Source organism: Pogoniulus pusillus, chromosome 13, assembly GCF_015220805.1.
Source record: "Pogoniulus pusillus isolate bPogPus1 chromosome 13, bPogPus1.pri, whole genome shotgun sequence".
Lineage (NCBI taxonomy): Eukaryota > Metazoa > Chordata > Aves > Piciformes > Lybiidae > Pogoniulus > Pogoniulus pusillus.
Genome location: NC_087276.1, coordinates 30,471,187 through 30,488,991, shown reverse-complemented (window position 1 = coordinate 30,488,991; position 17,805 = coordinate 30,471,187). Strand labels below are relative to the sequence as shown.

At 44.8% G+C, this 17,805-nt stretch overlaps 1 protein-coding gene across 1 annotated transcript in view; it reads left to right on the top strand.

Annotated features, from left to right (window-relative positions):
- The window catches only part of MOSMO (modulator of smoothened), a 35,502-nt gene extending 17,910 nt beyond the window's left edge, over positions 1-17,592 (top strand). The window contains exons 2-3 of the mRNA XM_064153809.1: positions 8,735-8,947; positions 13,760-17,592. Coding sequence (XP_064009879.1) covers positions 8,735-8,947; positions 13,760-13,944 — 398 coding nt within the window. The 3' untranslated portion in view covers positions 13,945-17,592. The remainder of the gene's footprint in view (positions 1-8,734; positions 8,948-13,759) is intronic.
- The last annotated feature ends 213 nt before the right edge of the window (positions 17,593-17,805 follow it).

Sequence of the window (17,805 nt, the reverse complement as noted above, 5' to 3'; positions counted from 1 at the left end):
CCTCTCAGCATCTTCGTGGCCCTCCTCTAGACTCGCTCCAACAGTTCCATGTCTTTCTTGTGCTGGGGGCTCCAGAACTGCACACAGGACTCCAGGTGGGGTCTTATGAGAGCAGAGTAAAGGGGCAGAATCCCCTCCCTTGCCCTGCTGCCCACAAACTGTTGCTGCAGCCCAGGACATGGTTATAGTCAGCGTGAATATTTTGGAGCAAGTCACCTAGTTCCAAAACAAGGGAACACCCTCTGCATCTCTGGGAAAAGAAGGATGATGCATTTCAAAGTTGGTTGGAAAGGGTGAAAGCATTCTGGTGTCAGAGAAAGTGATAAACAGAGTAGGAGAGAAATAGCAGCTTGTGCAATAATGTGCTCTATCTTGCAATATCGACTTGAATTGCTCACAAAAGATGCACTCTAGATATATGAAGGACCTTGCAAATAAATCTAGGGCTCTACTAAAACTGATCTTCTAACATTGCATAAATACTTTTGAGGTGTTTGCTTCATACCAATAAATATCCAGTAGGCATGTGAATTGCTCTTGCATCCTGTCTGCTTCAAAGTGAGAAACTCCAAAGCTTTTCTTCCAGGGCTGCATTACCTATTAGATGACTTGACAGACAGATCAGAGGGAACACCAGAAAGATCTGGGATACAAAGGACAGGGGAGATAATTCATAATCCCTTTGTTTGAACTCTCCTGTGTTCTGTGCCTTTGCAGGTAATTCTCTGTTGTTCTTTTAAGCCTTTCTCTAGATCATCCTTTAACACTCATAAATCTTATTTTAGTAAGTCTGAACTCGATTGCTTCTTAATCTACTAACTGAACAACATCCTGAAACATCCGCAGTGAAAGAATCAATCTGTCATGCCACATCCTGACTACCCTGCTTGCACAGGAGCCTTGAAGTTCCTTGAGCAGCATCAGTGCTAAAGAGCATCTATCCAAACTGTCCCCATCCCTCACAAAAGAAGCAATCGTTTAGGTAAGGACAGCAATTGACAGATATTCTCATGCCTGACTGGAAACTGGCAGTCGATCCTATCTTAGGTTTTGCTCCTTTGTATACCCTTTATAGTTAATCAGGAGGAATATCCCCATAGATCAGTTCAGGTTAGGGGCTGGCCTGCTGGAAAGCAGCTCTGTGCAAAAAGCCCATAGCATGATGGCCTAAGCACAAAGGGTGGAGGAAAGAGTGGAGCAAAGAGTCTTCAACCTGCTTATGGGGCTGTGCTATTTTGCAGAATGCTCTGGGATGACATTTGAGGCTGCATACATTTAACAATTGCTTGAATGGGTCAGTGATTGAAAATGGTGATGAATGCTAATTACTTTTACAAGTTGTAATTCTGGTCAGCTGTGTCTGAGCTCTGTCTGAGCTCTGTCTGCCAGTAGGCATCATGCAACAGGACCTTGTGTAGAGAGACCCTGCAGTTCTGTGAAACAACATGGACCATGCCCTTAAGAGTCAAGAGATCTGCCCCAGATTTGGTAATCTCCTTTCCTCCCTGCTCTTCAGGTGCTTTGCAGACCAGCAGGGTACTTTATTTTTCCCCTCTTCACCCCAGAGGTGGTGCACATCCTGCAAGATGGTATCTGTACTGCTTACTCTGAGCGTGACTTACCTCCTTGTGACAGAGGGTAGAGGGCCTGATTCCTGGTGGAGTTACACACTGGAATGACTAGAACTAAGTAGACACACTCTGGAGTACCTCCCAGGCTGTGTTAGAGCAGGATCAGCAAAGTCAGTTAGTTCCCTGTAATTTGGGAAAGGCAGAAGGGAGAGCAGTCTCTTTCCAAGGAACTAACACCTGGAATACACAACTGATGGAGATTTCCCCCATAGCAAACTGGATACAGCTAAACCTAACCAAGCCATTCTTTCTTCTCCTTTTGTACAGCAACAGTACTCTTTGCCTGCCCACTGCAGGAAAAGCAAATCCATAGGATGGGAAAGGTCCCACTCAAACTGACAAATTCCTTGGATGACTTGGAACAATTATTTTGGTGGCAATGCCTCCTCCTTGTGTGCTGTTATGGGCAGCTGTGCTGGAACTATTCTTACCGTGCTTTGTTGTTTGTTCCTCTCAGGAATTCCTCGGCTATGCTTCGCTCACTTTGAAAGAGGTCTTCTGTCAGAGAGGCTTGGTTGCAGGCAAGGAGCAGCAGACATGTTAAAGGCAAGGTGGCCAAAGTCAACTTGATGGTTATCCTGAACACTGGCACAGGGAATTAGTCTGCCATGACAAAATCACTGCATTCTCTTTCAACCTCTACAGTTTTCACTTGCATTGGGTAGCACTCTGCAGCCTGTTCCTCCTCTTAGCTGGACCTAGATCTTTGTTCATTCAAGTTTATTGCTTGTATAGAACTTAGAAACTTTTCCAAGAACAACTTCATTTCCTCCTGGCCTTGTCTGTAGCCCAATAAAAGTTCCAGGGAATGGTTTAACTGAGCTGCCCTTATTTTACGTCTGCCATTCCCTGGCATGTGACTGTTACCTAAGCAGCAGCAATGAATGTTTTAGTGTGCTCAAATAACGTAGCTCCATGTACTGCACTCATTACTAAAACATCAAACTCATCAGTGGCCCTGCCACACTCATGGTGCTCTCAGATTTACGTCACCAGCACTTCATTAGGAGCCCTCTAAGCTGTGCTCTTCACTTAGCAAAGATGGTTTAACAAGCCCACAGTTCTCCAAAGAAAAGTATTTTGTTTGAGCAGAAATGGTCTGGCAGTCACAGCTGGAGTTTCTAGCAGAACAACAACATCTCATCAGGAGGAGAAAGTTCTTCACTGAGAGAGTCATTGGACACTGGAATGGGCTGCCCGGGGGGGTGGTGGAGTCGCCGTCCCTGGAGCTGTTCAAGGCAGGATTGGACGTGGCACTTGGTGCCATGGTCTGGCCTTGAGCTCTGTGGTAAAGGGTTGGACTTGATGATCTGTGAGGTCTCTTCCAACCCTGATGATACTGTGATACTGTGTGTGACAGCTGAGGGAGGGAGGGTGAGCAGGCTGTCTGGAAGCAGCTGGGTGTTTTTACCTCCTTGCTAGGCATATTGGTCCATAGTACGTATTAAAGGTTGGTAATGAGCATTTTGCTAAGGGATGTGGTTGCTAGAGAGAAGATTAAAGTGGGGAGGCTGTTGTCAAGGGATATAAAGGACAGCAGAAGCCTTTAAACCCAAGGAATAGCATCTTCTCCAAAATAAGATGAAAGAGTAAAGATGTTTTCAGGTGGGGACAGTAGGGGAGGACAGAGGAGGAGCAGGTACCCTAAGCTGTATGAGCAAGAGCAGCTCTGGGGATTTGTGTGGTTTGAGACAGCATAGTTGCTGAACTCTGTAAGCTTCTAACAACTGAGCATCATGCTTTTACCACATCAGTTGCTTCTTTTTGCTATGGTAAGCTCTCATGGCAGTGGCCCCTTTCCTGTGGCCATCTGGCACGCCTGAGCCCACGAGTTTTGGCAATCCAATAATAGATGAACAGCGAACAGCTAAATGGCTGTTACCATGCTACTGATTTCCAGCCGTGGTATTGCTGTGCCACTGTTAATAATTCAGAAGTGGTGGAGAGGTGGGGGAGTGAAAGGGCTGCAGCAATCTTTGTTTCTCTCCACAGTGTGTGATTTTTCCTTGGTGGCTCTGTAGTTACCAGGGAAACAGGAGTGGGATGGCACAGCACTGGCGGGTCAGACTGGGACTTGTGGGTTGGCTCTGTGGCAGCCACACAAAGGGGAACAATGAGGGCTTGACTCTCTTTGGTTTGCTGCCTTTCCCCCTTTGTGGAAGTTAGTTTTTGACCAAACAGGTGATGCTCCCAAATGTTGGTGTATTTGTTAAAGAGTCTTTTTATTAGTGATTCTAATAAAAATATGTAGTGTCAGAAAACGAGCATCAGTGGTTGTCTGCAAGATTTAGTGGGGTGAGGAAATGCAGGGATATGGTAATGAAATCTCTCACTGGCATAAACTGAAGGGCTGGCTATAGTCAGACTGTCACTACTGGAATGTTGTTGGATCTGTTTGAAATGCAGGAGCACTTTAGGGAATGGATTCACCAGGAAAGACTAAGGACCACTTTGCTGCCATTTGCTCAGTGCAGCCTTCTCTCTCTTGATGGAGGCTGAATCTCAATTTTAGTAATTAGATTATATATCCTAATCACCTCTTGCACAAGCTCTGCTGACCTGCATCATGTCAGTCACAGAAGCCACCGATGGAGAGGCATAGGAGAGAAAGGGAGCAGCCACCTGCATCTCCAGGATGTCATTACAGCTCATGGTGGCTGTGCAGTTTGGGCACTGGCAGGTGGAGGATGGGCAGGTATGATTACTCTGCTGCACACAATTTAGGGCTGTGTCTGTCTTGAAGCTACCTATTCTGCTAGCATTAGCTCTGCTGATTGTGTTACACCTATGTGTTAGGTCCTTGGGTTTTCAGCCATTGTGCCAGGATTGGTGGGAACAATTAGAAACCTCTTCCACCTGGGCATCAGAGTGGAATTTAGACACTAGCTCGAAATGGGGTTGTTGTGCTGCAGCTGTAGGAATGGGGCTGTTGTGCTGTAGAGAGTGTTTGATTCAGTATCTCTGCCTCTCCTTTCAGTGATGGAGTAGGTAAGCTTAGACAAAAATTTCTGTAACAAGTTAGTTGGTTGGCAGATGCCTGTCAGCTGTGTGATTGCTTTAGAATGAGGCCAAAATCAATAAAATACCACATAATCTCACTCTTGTTTTCAGTTTCATGGCAAATAGAACCCCCCACTTGTTTTTCCACACCAGAGACTTCTTTTGAAGTCTTCATCCAACAGGAGATCTGTCACTATGGGACCTTCTGCCCAGTTTACATACACAAGTGAGGCACTCCTGTGAGTCCACCACCTCCCTGGGCAGCCCATTCCAATGCCAATCACTCTCTCTGACAACAACTTCCTCCTAGCATCCAGCCTAGACCTCCCCTGCCACAGCTTCAGACTCTGTCCCCTTGTTCTGTTGCTGGCTGCCTGGCAGCAGAGCCCAACCCCACCTGGCTACAGCCTCCCTGCAGGCAGCTGCAGACAACAATGAGCTCTGCCCTGAGCCTCCTCTGCTGCAGGCTGCACACCCCCAGCTCCCTCAGCCTCTCCTCACAGGGCTGTGCTCCAGGCCCCTCCCCAGCTTTGCTGCCCTTCTCCAAACACCTTCCAGCACCTCAACATCTCTCTTGAATGGAGGAGCCCAGAACTGTGCACAGCACTCAAGCTGTGGCCTGAGCAGTGCTGAGCACAGGGGCAGAATAACCTTCCTTGCCCTGCTGGCCACACTGCTCCTGAGCCAGCCCAGGATGCCTGTGTAATGAACTTAAACATTAACTACACCTACGAGCTTGTAATGAGGTTGTTTCTGGGAGTTCCCTTTGTGAGACCTCTAGAAACAGTCCACAGGCCTCCTTTTGCCCTCCATTTGCCTCCCTAGAGCCTGCAGATTCAAGGTTCAAAACTCTGACTACAGAGTATATCTACTTCAGATCTGTAGTCCACAAAGAAGAGTTAAGAGCAAATACTGAGTGCTGGCCAAAGCATAACCATCAGGTCCCAGTGTCCAAACCCGTAGCTAGGTGGTTGCTGGGTCGTTACCTGTGTTCAGGCTTGGTCAGGCAGGGTCAGGCTGCTGGTCACAGGCAAGTCCCCACTTGGGTGGGATGCAAAGTGTGGTGGTACACAAGCAGTAAGACAAACCAAAAGTAGCAGCATCAAACAAGCAGTTTGCAGGGTTTGAAGCTTTTTGGCCAGCGTCTTTGACCAATAGCAACAGGTAAAACCAGCCCTGGAACCAATCCTGAGTCATTGCTCCCACAAAGGAAGCTGCACAGGCCTAGGATCCTGTCCTGTGCCCATCACAAAACAAAGCAAGCTGCAACACAAGGCCAAACATGGGGGCTGTGAGAGACTGAGAGGAGCCAAAGCTTTTGGCTGCTTTCCTGCTTCTGCCACCTGGGGAGATGAAGCAAGAAGGGGGGGGGCAAAATGGGTATTTGGGCAGGTGTTTGGGGCATGTGATGGATATGTGTTCTAGGCATAATTCAGACCTTCCACCACATCAGAGTTGGGAGGGACCACAGGGATCAGCCAGTTCCAACCCCCCTGCCATGGGCAGGGACACCCTACCCTAGATCAGACTGGCCACAGCCTCAGCCAGCCTGGCCTCAAACACCTCCAGCCATGGGGCCTCAACCACCTCCATGGGCAACTCATTCCAGCCTCTCACCACTCTCATGCTCAACAACTTCCTCCTCACCTCCAGCCTCACTCTCCCCACCTCCAGCTTTGCTCTATTCCCCCCAGTCCTGTCACTCCCTGAGAGCCTCAAAAGTCCCTCCCCAGCTTTTTTTGTAGGCCCCCTTCAGATCCTGGAAGGCCACAAGAAGGTCCCCTGGGAGCCTCCTCTCCTTCAGACTGAACAGCCCCAACTCTTTCAGTCTGTGCTCACAGCAGAGCTGCTGCAGCCCTCTGAGCATCCTCCTGGCCCTGCTCTGGGCATGCTCCACCATGTCCACATCCCTCTTGTCATAGGGGCTGCAGAACTGGATGCAGGACTCCAAGTGAGGGGTTCAGATTTTTTTTTTTTAAGAAGTAGATGTTTGAACCAGAAAAACTGCACTGAAAAACAGTAGTTCAAGACTGAAGTTCTCTTCTGCTTCCTCCAGATACGGCAGCACTGGACTTAGCTTTGGTCTGACTTGTTAAAGGGGCTCTTGCTAACTGAAAAATGTCTTCACCCTAAACAGCGAGTTGCACCTGAAAGATCGATTAGCTGTCTCAGGGGAGAGGTTTGGGAATTCCAAAAGCATTAGTGAGGGTGTGATGTCATTCTGATGAGGTCACTCTCTAGATTAGAAGTGCAGTGTAGAAAGAAGTGACTTCTACTGGAAGTGTAGTGAAACTGTTGTTAAAGCCTAGCTTTGCAGAGTGATGAGGCTTCATTTCCTGGTCTGTGCTACTGCAGTGAATAGCCTCTTTATCCCCAAGCTACAGGAAACTGCTTAGTGTTTTGTGTGAGGTTTTCCCATGTGTGTGTTTCAGGGATCTTGACTTTTAAGGAGGCACACACATCTGCCCTCTGCCCCAGCAGCTGATGTAAAATGAACACATTGCAGGCTATGGAAAAGCAGCTGAGAAGCAGTTGATGGTAAAACTGTGCTGGACAGGTATGTGAGCTGTGCAAGATTGCCTTTGTCATTCTGGGTCAGTTTTGTGTGGTCCTGCTGTAGTTGCTGTGTATCTGGAGTAGGAAATGTCAGTTCTGTTGGGTTTGTGACTGACCCTTTCAGAAATTCTTTTACATCAGCTTTCAGCTGAAAATTGAGCTCTGAATCTTCCATGGATGGATATGTAATTACAAAGGAGATATTTCAGTAGGACTAAAAATTCATAGTCTAAACAATGGTTCAACAGAACTGATTCAGTAATGGCTTTGCTCTTGGTTGTCCTCATCCCTTAAGAGTGCATCAGAAGAGCTCCATCTAACAAAACCTGGCATTCTGCCACCTCACCCAGCAGTGCTGAGCTCAGAAGCTAATCCTGCTGGTACTTGCTGTGAAGGTGGAAGCAGACAGGATCTGAACACTTGCAGAAATTGGCTCTGAGGTGCTAGGAGGTGCATGCCAGTGTCTCACCACCCTCACTGCAAATAACTTCTTCCTAACATTTACTTTCAATCTCCCCTCTTCCAGTTTAAACCCATTACCCTTTGTCTTGTCATGACAAGACCTTGTCAGTAGTCCCTCCCCAGCCTTCCTGTAAGTCCCCTTCAGATACTGGAAGGCCACAGTTTTTGCTAAGTTGCCCTCTTTTTACTTCAAACAGGTCAACTATAACAACATTTACTTACACTAATCTGTGGAAGAAGATGTTCACACTGCTGGGTTTTGTTCCCAATTTAGACAAGGGATAATGATGGTTATTTAGGAAAACAATTCAGAAGAAGGGGCAAAAATGAGAAAAGTAGAATTTGATGTAAGACACTGGAAGAAGTTGATTTTAATCCTGCATGCTAATTTTGGGTTAAAAGTTTTCATATAAAGAGAATTTCACTGCTGATTCTTCCTAAAGCTTCTTTATGAGTGTCAAAAGGACTGAAATGGATTTCAAATCAGCTAGGTTATTTTTTAATCATTTAACAGAAAGTGCCTCATTTTGTGTAAAGCCTTCTGGTTCCTGTACCAGTCTGGTCCTTTTTCTGAGATCTTCTAGATACATCTTCTGTTTAGGGATCTGAGGCTGTATGTGTAGTGTTGTCTCTTGGCAGCTGTCAGAAGGACTGACCATTCTCTTGCAGTGTGGGACTCTTTAAGAGTTACTGTCAACAAGTTTTTTGGGGTCTAAAATATTCTTGGTACAAATCAAGTATTTCATCTTTCACATGTGAGGGCCTGATTCACTGTACAACCCAGCCACCACTTCAGCAGATATTATTGGCAGGCTTTATAGGAGTGCTTCATCCCTCTGATTAGATCTTGATTGCCACTCAACAGCCACATACAGCTTGCAGCCATCTCACTTCAACTTGTGCAAGCCTCTGATGAAAGAAGATGTTTAAAGCATGCCCCCTCCCCATCCTCTGTGTTTGAAAAGCTTACTGAGGTTCATCAAAGAATCCCTCCGTACTGGACCGTTCTGAGCTTGGGTCTGCAACTGAGCGCCCCCCAGAGAGGATTTTGAAAGTTTACTTGCCTCTCTGCTATGTGTTTTCAGGTGCTCTCACAGTTGGCCTTGTGCGACAGTGTCAAACCATCCATGGACGTGACAGGACCTGTATTCCTCCACGGCTGCCTCCTGAGTGGGTCACTACGTTATTTTTCATCATTATGGGAATCATTTCACTAACTATCACATGTGGTTTGCTGGTGGCTTCCCACTGGCGAAGAGAAGCTACTAAATATGCCCGCTGGATAGCTTTCACTGGAAGTAAGTGACCTCAACTACACAGTTGACCTGTATGCAGGATAAACTGGTGGAGTCTAAAATAACACCAGAGTGTTGGCAGGAAACAGTGGTTAGGACTCTTACTGTACAAAACATTCCTTCTCTCTAAATGCCATGCCTGGGGGAAAATAAAAGTCTTCCAAAAGCAAGGTGTTGGTATCTTAAGTGACTATAATTGAGAGGGAATAAGAGTCTGTGGGCCCAAAGTGAGAGAAAGGAAAGCCTAACCCCTTCACCTTCCTTGGCCAGGGCCATTAACTAGTCCCAGAAAATGTGCAGAGGTAGGAGAGGTCAGTTCTGAATTGTGTGTCTGATGCTCTTTAATACTGCCCTGCTCCCATATATCCAGGTCTTAATGTCCTAGCAGAATGAGATGACTGAAGATTCCCTCTCTTCCTCTGAGGAGGCAGTTGATACATCTGAGACTTGCTCCAGTCTGAAGCCCATCCTTCCTTCAGGTGTCTCACAAGTACCTCGTTCAGGGTTGATGCTGGTTCAGTCCTGCTTCACGCTCCCAGCGGGTGTTGTATTCAGAACAGCTGCATCCTAATTGGCGATGCAGGAAGATTGCCCACTGCAGAGCATCTGCTCTGCTTCCACCTGTGACACACAGCAGTGCTTTAGCCAGAGGGAGGAGTGCCAGTGCCAGTGTTTTCTGCCTCCCTTGATTCTGAGCACACCAGCAGAGCTCCTCGCAGCTGAGCATTCTCTAGCAGCACAGGGCAACATAACCTATGGCTACTTCAGTGCAAAAGAGAAACACTTCTGATATGTAAAGGGAATCACTGCAAAACTTCCATTTCTTGGGGGGGGTGTGTGTGTGTGTGCTACAGGCTTAGCCCAAGTGTGAAACGGTGCCTTAGCTGTGGGGATGATAGCCTGGGAAAAAATCAAAACCTGAGGGCTTTTAAATTGCCTTGAATTAGGATGTAACCACTGAAGGTGTGTGAGCACTGACTACAAAATGCAAGTTGGTGGTTTTCACAGGCATAAGTAAGGCTTAATGGAACTCTGTGACATCTAATGGTATCTAATATGAATGAGATTTAACCTTGTTTGGGGGAAGGGAATAATGCTAAAAAAGCACTCAGCTTCAGCCAAGGGACTTTGCTGAGGCACTTGTACAATCAAAGCCACCCTTCTGACAACGCTGCTACCTAGCATACTAAATGGGTGGTGCAGCTCTCGCAGGCAGTGCAGCTGTTGGGATGCTGCATCCACTGGGACTGACTTTGATTTTCTGGTAAATGACTGAAACAGCAGACGTGGCTATTGCTGAATATTCCCTCCCAGCTTCTCCAGTGCCCTTGTTTATCCATACATATTTCACCTATATCTAATGTATGCAGGGAGGGTTTTAACTCAAAATGCCATATAAATTAAGGTGCCTACAGCAAGCTGGAGTCAGAGCTCTAAAGAGGGGTTTTGGAGTACTATATATTAATAGTTGATGCCACAATTTATTTACTGAGGGTTTTCTTCTTAATTCAGAGCTTGTATTTTGGGCTTCCAATCATCACATTCCTGCATCTTTAGTTTTCTACAGCTGTGATGGTTAGTTCAGTCAAAAAAGCTGCCATATTAAAGCAGGTTTTGTTCTGTAGGTTTCTCTAGGTTTACACCACATCCATTACTAGAAGTCTAAATATAGAAGGCCATTCTTTTACTTCAGCACTTGCCTTCTTGTTATGAGAAGTTTGATAAAGAAACATACAGGTTTGTTCTTTCCAAAGTCAGAATTATCCATAATTCAATTAATTGCCAAAATTCTGTCATTCCACAGCTTTGACATTCATCTCCAGTACAGACAACTCTGTGACTGTTGCCTTCCTTCTAACAATGCTGATGGGAAATTTTATTGCTTCTCTGTGAGAAAAGTAACTTGTTTGGGGGAAAAAAAAAAGTGAATGGGAGGAGTTCTGTATTTTTCAAAGTTGATGAGTGCTTTTTGTGGTTCATTGCATGGCAAGAGAAATTAGTGACTTGCTTGTAGAGTAGCATTAGGAAACATACAGCCCTGTGGAATCAGCTTGGAATACTGTCAACAGGTCCTTCTTGTGGAGTGTCAGTGCTGTTAGATGAAAACATAGAGAAGAGGCTTTTAAAGAATCACAGTACTCCCACTGATGACTTCTGTCTTGTCTGGCACAGATACTATCAAAGTTATCACTGATGTTTGAGTCCTGTTAACTGTAGTACTAATTTTATACAATATAAAGGAGAGTGGATTCCTTCTTGGTGTTTGTGCACTGTCCAGGGCGTTCTGTTTCTTTGGTGAAGAAGGTGTTGCATATTCCCGTCACTCACAGCTGTCTTCATGTCTTGATAGCAGCCAAAGATCTGATCAGCTTTTCTTCTGCATGGTGTTATTTACCAGTTGCTCAAGTGTGAGCTGACTGCCTGTTACCGTCCCAGCTTCTATACCACTTCATCGCCAATTATGCCCCATGACATAGTGGCATAAGTTGGTAGCAAAAAAGTAACCTGCCTTTGGTTCTGTCCCATGGATCTCTGAAACTGCTCCTTTTTTTCCTAGCCCTGCTTCAAATGTATGCAGACACCTTGCCTGTTCAGGGTGCTGGTTGTGCCGTCTTCTGGTGTACCTGGTGCAGCCCAAAGGTGGTCATTTCCATGATTCTTGCAAGAGATGCTGCTAGGTTCCATAATTAGAAACAATGTCCAGAGCTGCTTCTCTGCAGAGGCCACCTAGGTGGGCTTATGTATAACAGCCTTGGCTATTGCAGGAATTCACAGTTCCCACAAGCTCTGTTCACATCTTACACTGATGCAAGTCTCTTACCATCTGTTACAGCTAGAAAGGGAATTAATTCTGTCTGCTACCTCTGACTTGGTTCTTCTTGGAGATGTATCAAGGGAGGAGATGCTGGACAGGAAAATCATATTTCTGTGTTTTTTCCCAATCTGTTACTCTTTTTCTCTGAGGATTTAAATGTTCAGGCGTATCCTGGACTTGCTTTTTGGAATGCAGGTAAAAATGGGGACAGGGTAATCACATTCTTAACTAACAGCAGTTATCCTGCAAATGTCTGTCTCAGTTCTTCCCTGGTGAATAAAGTGCTGCTGAAGTTCCTAAAGGTTTGTGCCAGGTGTGGCTTCCTGTGTTACACATCTCTGAAGAGACAGCAAGCATCACAGTGAGACTAGAGCACAGCTTTGTCCTGCTTTTAATACACTGAATTAATATCCTGGATTTTTAAAGGTTGTTATTGGATGCTCAAACAGTTTCAGGTTAAAGAATTACAGGAACTAAATCCCTTTTTGACAGTCACCATTCAGAAGCAGAATACAAATGGTTGTGTTTTGTTACCAAAGTATTTTCCTTAACAGAAATGGTAGTCATTAAGTATCTTATCTGCAAATTTTCATACCCAAGGAAAATGTTGAAATCAAAAGCAAGTACTCTTGAGGATGAGAACCTCACTGAGTTGAAACTACCAGAGAGTAACATTTAGGCTGAAGCTTGTAGCAAGAATTCCTATCCTCTACCTTACAAATCTTCTTCCAAACGAACACACACCAAATTAACTGAGTAATTTGGATGTTGGATTTTCTCCTCAGACTTCTTTTTTAACAATAAAATTATGATGCAGTCTTTTCTTCATGACTTCTCAAAACTTTGCTGTAACTCCTTTGCCAGGCTTCCTAATTTGGCAGACTTCAGTGATTCCAGTAGCCTGTGGCGAGCAGGTCTCAGAGACAGGGAGCACTGGCGCATGTGTGCACAGCATGCCTCAAAGCACAGTGCTTTAGTAGAGAAGGGATAAAGATCTTCAGCCATATCCATCAGGCCATCAGAACTTTTCCAGCTGCATAGTTGTGAATGTAATAAAGGAGCCTTAATCTTGAAAGCAGAGGTTGTTTTCAGAATCCTAAAGCTATTTCCTGTGAGTGTGTTGCTGTTAAAATGTAACAGAAGTCTTGTAAATAAGTGGAATGCTTGTCAAGGACAAAGTGGAGGTAATAGGAAGCCTGCTAAGTTATGATAATGTGACTCATCCTCAGAGTATTGTTCAAACTGTTACTAATTGTATGTTGCGTTACAAATCACACATCAAACACTGTCTCCTGGATCACTCTAGTGGAGAGCTCTTCAGAGAGCTCTTCCGTGCTTACAGATCTGCCCGAGAAACACGTACCCAAACTTCCTCTCCTCTGATGGAGCAGCTGTTGGTTAAGATGCAGGGTTAGAAAAGGAACTATTCCTTAAGGATTAGATTGTGTAAAGTGGAATTACACCACAAAATAATTATATATCTTAAAACCTTCTAGATTGTTTAATGTTTAACGTCTGGTTGCTGGCTCTTCGGGTTTAAGAGACAGCCCAGCGATAAAGCACGGAGCAAGCATGTATTGACCTTGCAGCTGCCAGGTGTCTTGTTTGTGCTTTCCCTTCCCCTTCGCAAATGAGCCAGGGGGGTTGCTCCTCTACCGGCGAGACAGCAGCGCCCTCTAGTGGAACCCTTGCGGGTTTCTTGCGCAGCGTTGTCAGTGGGGGAAAGGCTGATCGGCTGCGCTGGACTCCAGATGCTGCGAAAGCGGCTTCGTGTGTTTGGGAGAGCGAGAAGCAGCTGATGTTCTGATGTGGAACACGGTGTATGAAACCCATCTTTTCTGTTTATGCCCAAGTCCTGCTTGAGGTACTGGAATATTTTAGCTCTTCGGTTTGGTCAGAAGACTTTGCTTGCCTTTCTGAACTGCTCTATGAACTGGTAAATGTTTTTGCCTTTAACACAACAGTGACCATTTTTTTTCCCCTTTCTCCTTTCTTTGCAGTGATTCTATTCTGTATGGCAGCCCTAATATTTCCAATAGGATTTTACATCAATGAAGTTGGAGGTCAACCATATAAATTACCCAATAACACAGTGGTTGGGTCTTCATATGTACTGTTTGTCTTATCCATTTTCTTTACAATAGTGGGACTTCTATTTGCTGGCAAAGTTTGTTTACCTGGCTGATGAATGTCTGAACTGCAGGACTTGATTTTGGAAAGACATCAGAATTGCATTCTCAGGAGGATGCCTAGATCAGACTATGAAACACATACTGAAAAGAGGAATGCTTTGACTTGTTCTCACTATGCACTTTGGATGAAAAAAAGGAGAGCCTTTCCTATAACCAAATACAGACAACGCTGACTGATCTCCTGAGCATATTTAATGCAGTCAGGTCTGCACTGTGATAGGAACTAGTGAAGAATGCTTTACACTGAGAAGCATAACACCCCGTGTTACTGTACTGTTCCTGTTTTTAACGTCTAATGATTTGCAAGTCATAAAGTATTTATGAACTTTGTGGTAGACCAGAGGGTTGCAGAGGAATTCAAGTGAGGCTGGCCTCACTGTTTAAGAGATTAGTATTTTACATCTTCCTTCTGATGAGGAAAACCTTTGGCACCAATGTGGATCAATCTTGCATTACTGCACCAAGAAGCCAATAGATCAAACCATTGTCTAGATGTATGTAAAAGCAAGAAAACATACAGCCCCTCCTCCCCAGGAAGCTCTAGAAAAACCCTAAGGAACACTTTAGAGGGGGATTTCTTCCTTATATTTATATAAATATATATATAAATATATATATATTTTGCTGATGCAGTATCCAGTGTGTGTGTATGTATGTACGTGTGTGTGTGTGTGTGTGTGTATACACATATATGTACATATATGTATATACACACAAATGGTTCCTGGAAAAGAACTCAGAACGCTTTGCTAGCAAAACACTGTGGTGTGCAAAACTAGAACTCAATAGAAAAAAGCCATTTCTCTGAAGGCCACATAGCTGAGAGTCTTCAGTTTACCTCATTCTTTGTAGCAGCCCTTGATTTTAACAGTTTTTTGTAACAGGTACAAACGATCCCATGCCTTTCTAGGTGCAATTTTAAGTTAAGCTAAGATTCTTTTTATGGTAATTTATTTGTATATGAGGGTAGGAGGCGAGATCATGTCATACCTTAAAGTTAAAACCCTAATTTTTGGAAACGGACACTATTTAAATTATGAGCAACTGTTGTACAGAAAGTCTCTTTTTTCTACTGCCTTGTTCCATCAGCCTTCGTACATGTCCAAGCACAGCCTTTTACCATAGGGAAGCATTTCTCTAGCACATGTAAGATGCAGTGTTTCAAGTAATGCAAACACCATTCCACTGCAAAGATGGATGAACTTCCTCTCCTTTGAGTATTAATGCATCTTTACAACAAAAAAGCAATATAATTGTTTAAATAATATATGCCTTGCTTACTAAAGTTATTACTTTAAATGTGGATTTAAGGGCCACCCAAATTTGGAGCACATAGTCCTCACCAGTTTCATTTTGTCAGCACAAGCATAAGGCTTTGAATCCACAGTCGCCACCATTCACTACTCAGTCGAACCTCACAGAAAGAACAGAAAGGTGTCCCAGAAAAGCTGCCTGCACTCTCAGTCTTTCTTTTCCAGTTAACACAAGCTCTACCTGAGATTCATTATGAAAACAAAATAACTGTGTGTCTCAAGTGCTGTTTCATTGAGCTTATTAGAAAAGCTGCCTTGCTAACCAGACATCCCCACAGTGTTAGTGGAAGTATTTCAGAATGAGGTTGTTGTTAAAATATATTCAGCAGTTTCCAAAATAATCACCTATCACATAAGCTTAAGTGCTTGAAAAATAAGAAAGGTTTCCCAGTTCTTTTAAACAGGGTGCCATTCAGACCCTGGTGGCTCCCTTTCCAAGGTGTTTTAATACACAAAAGGTTGGTTGGTTGCTGAATTTTTGACATTTTTGATCAGACCTGTCACTGCAGTGTCTATAAAGTGACTTTTTTTATTCCAGTCAGCTCACTCACAGGTAGAAAGGAGTGCTTATGGATCACTAGATTCTCCTAAAGTATACTAATCTGTAAATACAGCCAGGCACCTATTTGGAAGTAATGGTTTAAATATGATTTGGTTCCTCATTTAAGCCTTTATCTGCATGGGTAGTCTGAGGTCCCCAGTGACGTTGGTGGAGATAAAATGCAGCGTTCTGGTGCTGGATGTGTGTCTAGATTTTTGGTATTATCACTGCTGTATCCTAAGATAAAGTATTCACTAAAACTTAGACCATAAATTATGTTGGGGGGGGGAAAAACAGAAGTGTCTTGTTTTTTTCCCCCCAGAAATGTCACCCTTGTAAATACTTGTAAGAAGTTTTTTGTAACTGGAATGTAAGTGGGGGGAAGTTTCTTAGCTGCTAAAATCTCTCCCCTCCCATCTTACTTATTTCAGTTGTAGTAACATCATGTATGCAACAGATTTAGGCTGATCTTGGAGCATAGCTAGACTGTGGCTGGCTGGCTGGAAATGTATCTGATCTGCCAGTGCTATTGCTATGAATTATTAAATGATAGCAGAGATGTAACTAGCAGATCAATGACTAAATATTGGAGCATTTTAAGTCCAGAATTAGATGCAGCCATCTGCATTTTAAAGATCTCCACCCAGTAATTGAAGAGACAACTCTCAACAGTTGCTTTTAATAAGGTCACTCAGTACTATGTAGTACAGCATTAACTTATAGCAGAAAATCATATCTTGTCAACTGTATATAAAACACTGTTTCATGGTGCAATCATTTGTCAAACTTCTGTTCCTTTACTTACAATGTTGTGTGCATTCTTTTTGCACCCAAGAGCATCACTGTAAACTCTGCTGAAGACTATTTATAGGTTTTATTTGCACAAGGTTGTTTTAAACTACGGGAAGATGCCTAAACATCTGTAGACCTTTGTTTTTTTGGTCCATGAAAAGCAAACGTTTCCATCCCTGTCTTCTCCAAAGGTAGTCCTGTATTTGTGTTGAGTGTTTACATGAACTGTGCTGACTCTGCCAGCCCTTCCATTGACCTTTTCGAAGGACAGCTCATTTCATGTGTCACCAGGGATTCTTCATCAGCCTCTTGCTTAAAGATTCCCCCAAAGGTTTGATGTCCCATCGCTCACGTAATTCGTGCACACTTCGTCGTTTATCTGGCTAACAACCTGTAAGATTAGAAACGTCAGATACCGTCGGAAGGCAAACGACTTAATTTGTCTGTACAATTCTTTACTCTTGAGCTCAGCTGAACTAATCACCTGGACCTGGGGAGGTTGTGCTTCCGTGAACACCCCAGGCTAACCGCTGAAGGTCGTTTTCCGTCGTTAATCTTGCTGGCGAGTGCTACCAGGTTCCTGCAGCCGCTGGTAGTTTTGCACCACCACCTGAGCCCGGACCGTGGGCTGAAGCCAAGGCGCCGGATCGGGGCCCTCGTGTCGTTACCTGTGTTTGAGCCGTTGTTTAACCACTTCCGAACACAACTGTAGATTACTGTTTGCCCCAACACACACACACACACACACACACACACACAGCTGTCCTTTGAAACCCTTGTGAAGGATGAAAGCGATGAAGGAAGCGCTGTCCGCAAGCGGGTTGTCCTGCCTGGGCGCCGCGTCGCTCCCCGCCCGAGGCCTGGCCGCCTGCGCCCCCCGCCCCGGCCTTTGCTGAGGATTGTTTTCTAATTGGTTCGAACATTTTTCACTCAATGATTTCCGAACAAATGTTAATACAGACTGTATAAAAGGAACATGATTTTCTTCACTTGTATTTTTGTTATTGAGCGAGTTTATCGAAATAAATTGTCTACTAAAGCCGCTGCCCGCGCCTGCGCTGAGGGAACCGCACCGGCCCTCGCCGCCGCCGCCTCCTCCTGGGGGCCCTCGGGCGGCGGGAAGCGGCGCCAGCTCTGCGTCTCCACCGGCAACGCCGGGACGCGGCCGCTGGGCTGGGACGCGGCCGCTGCTTCCCGCGCTGAGGAGG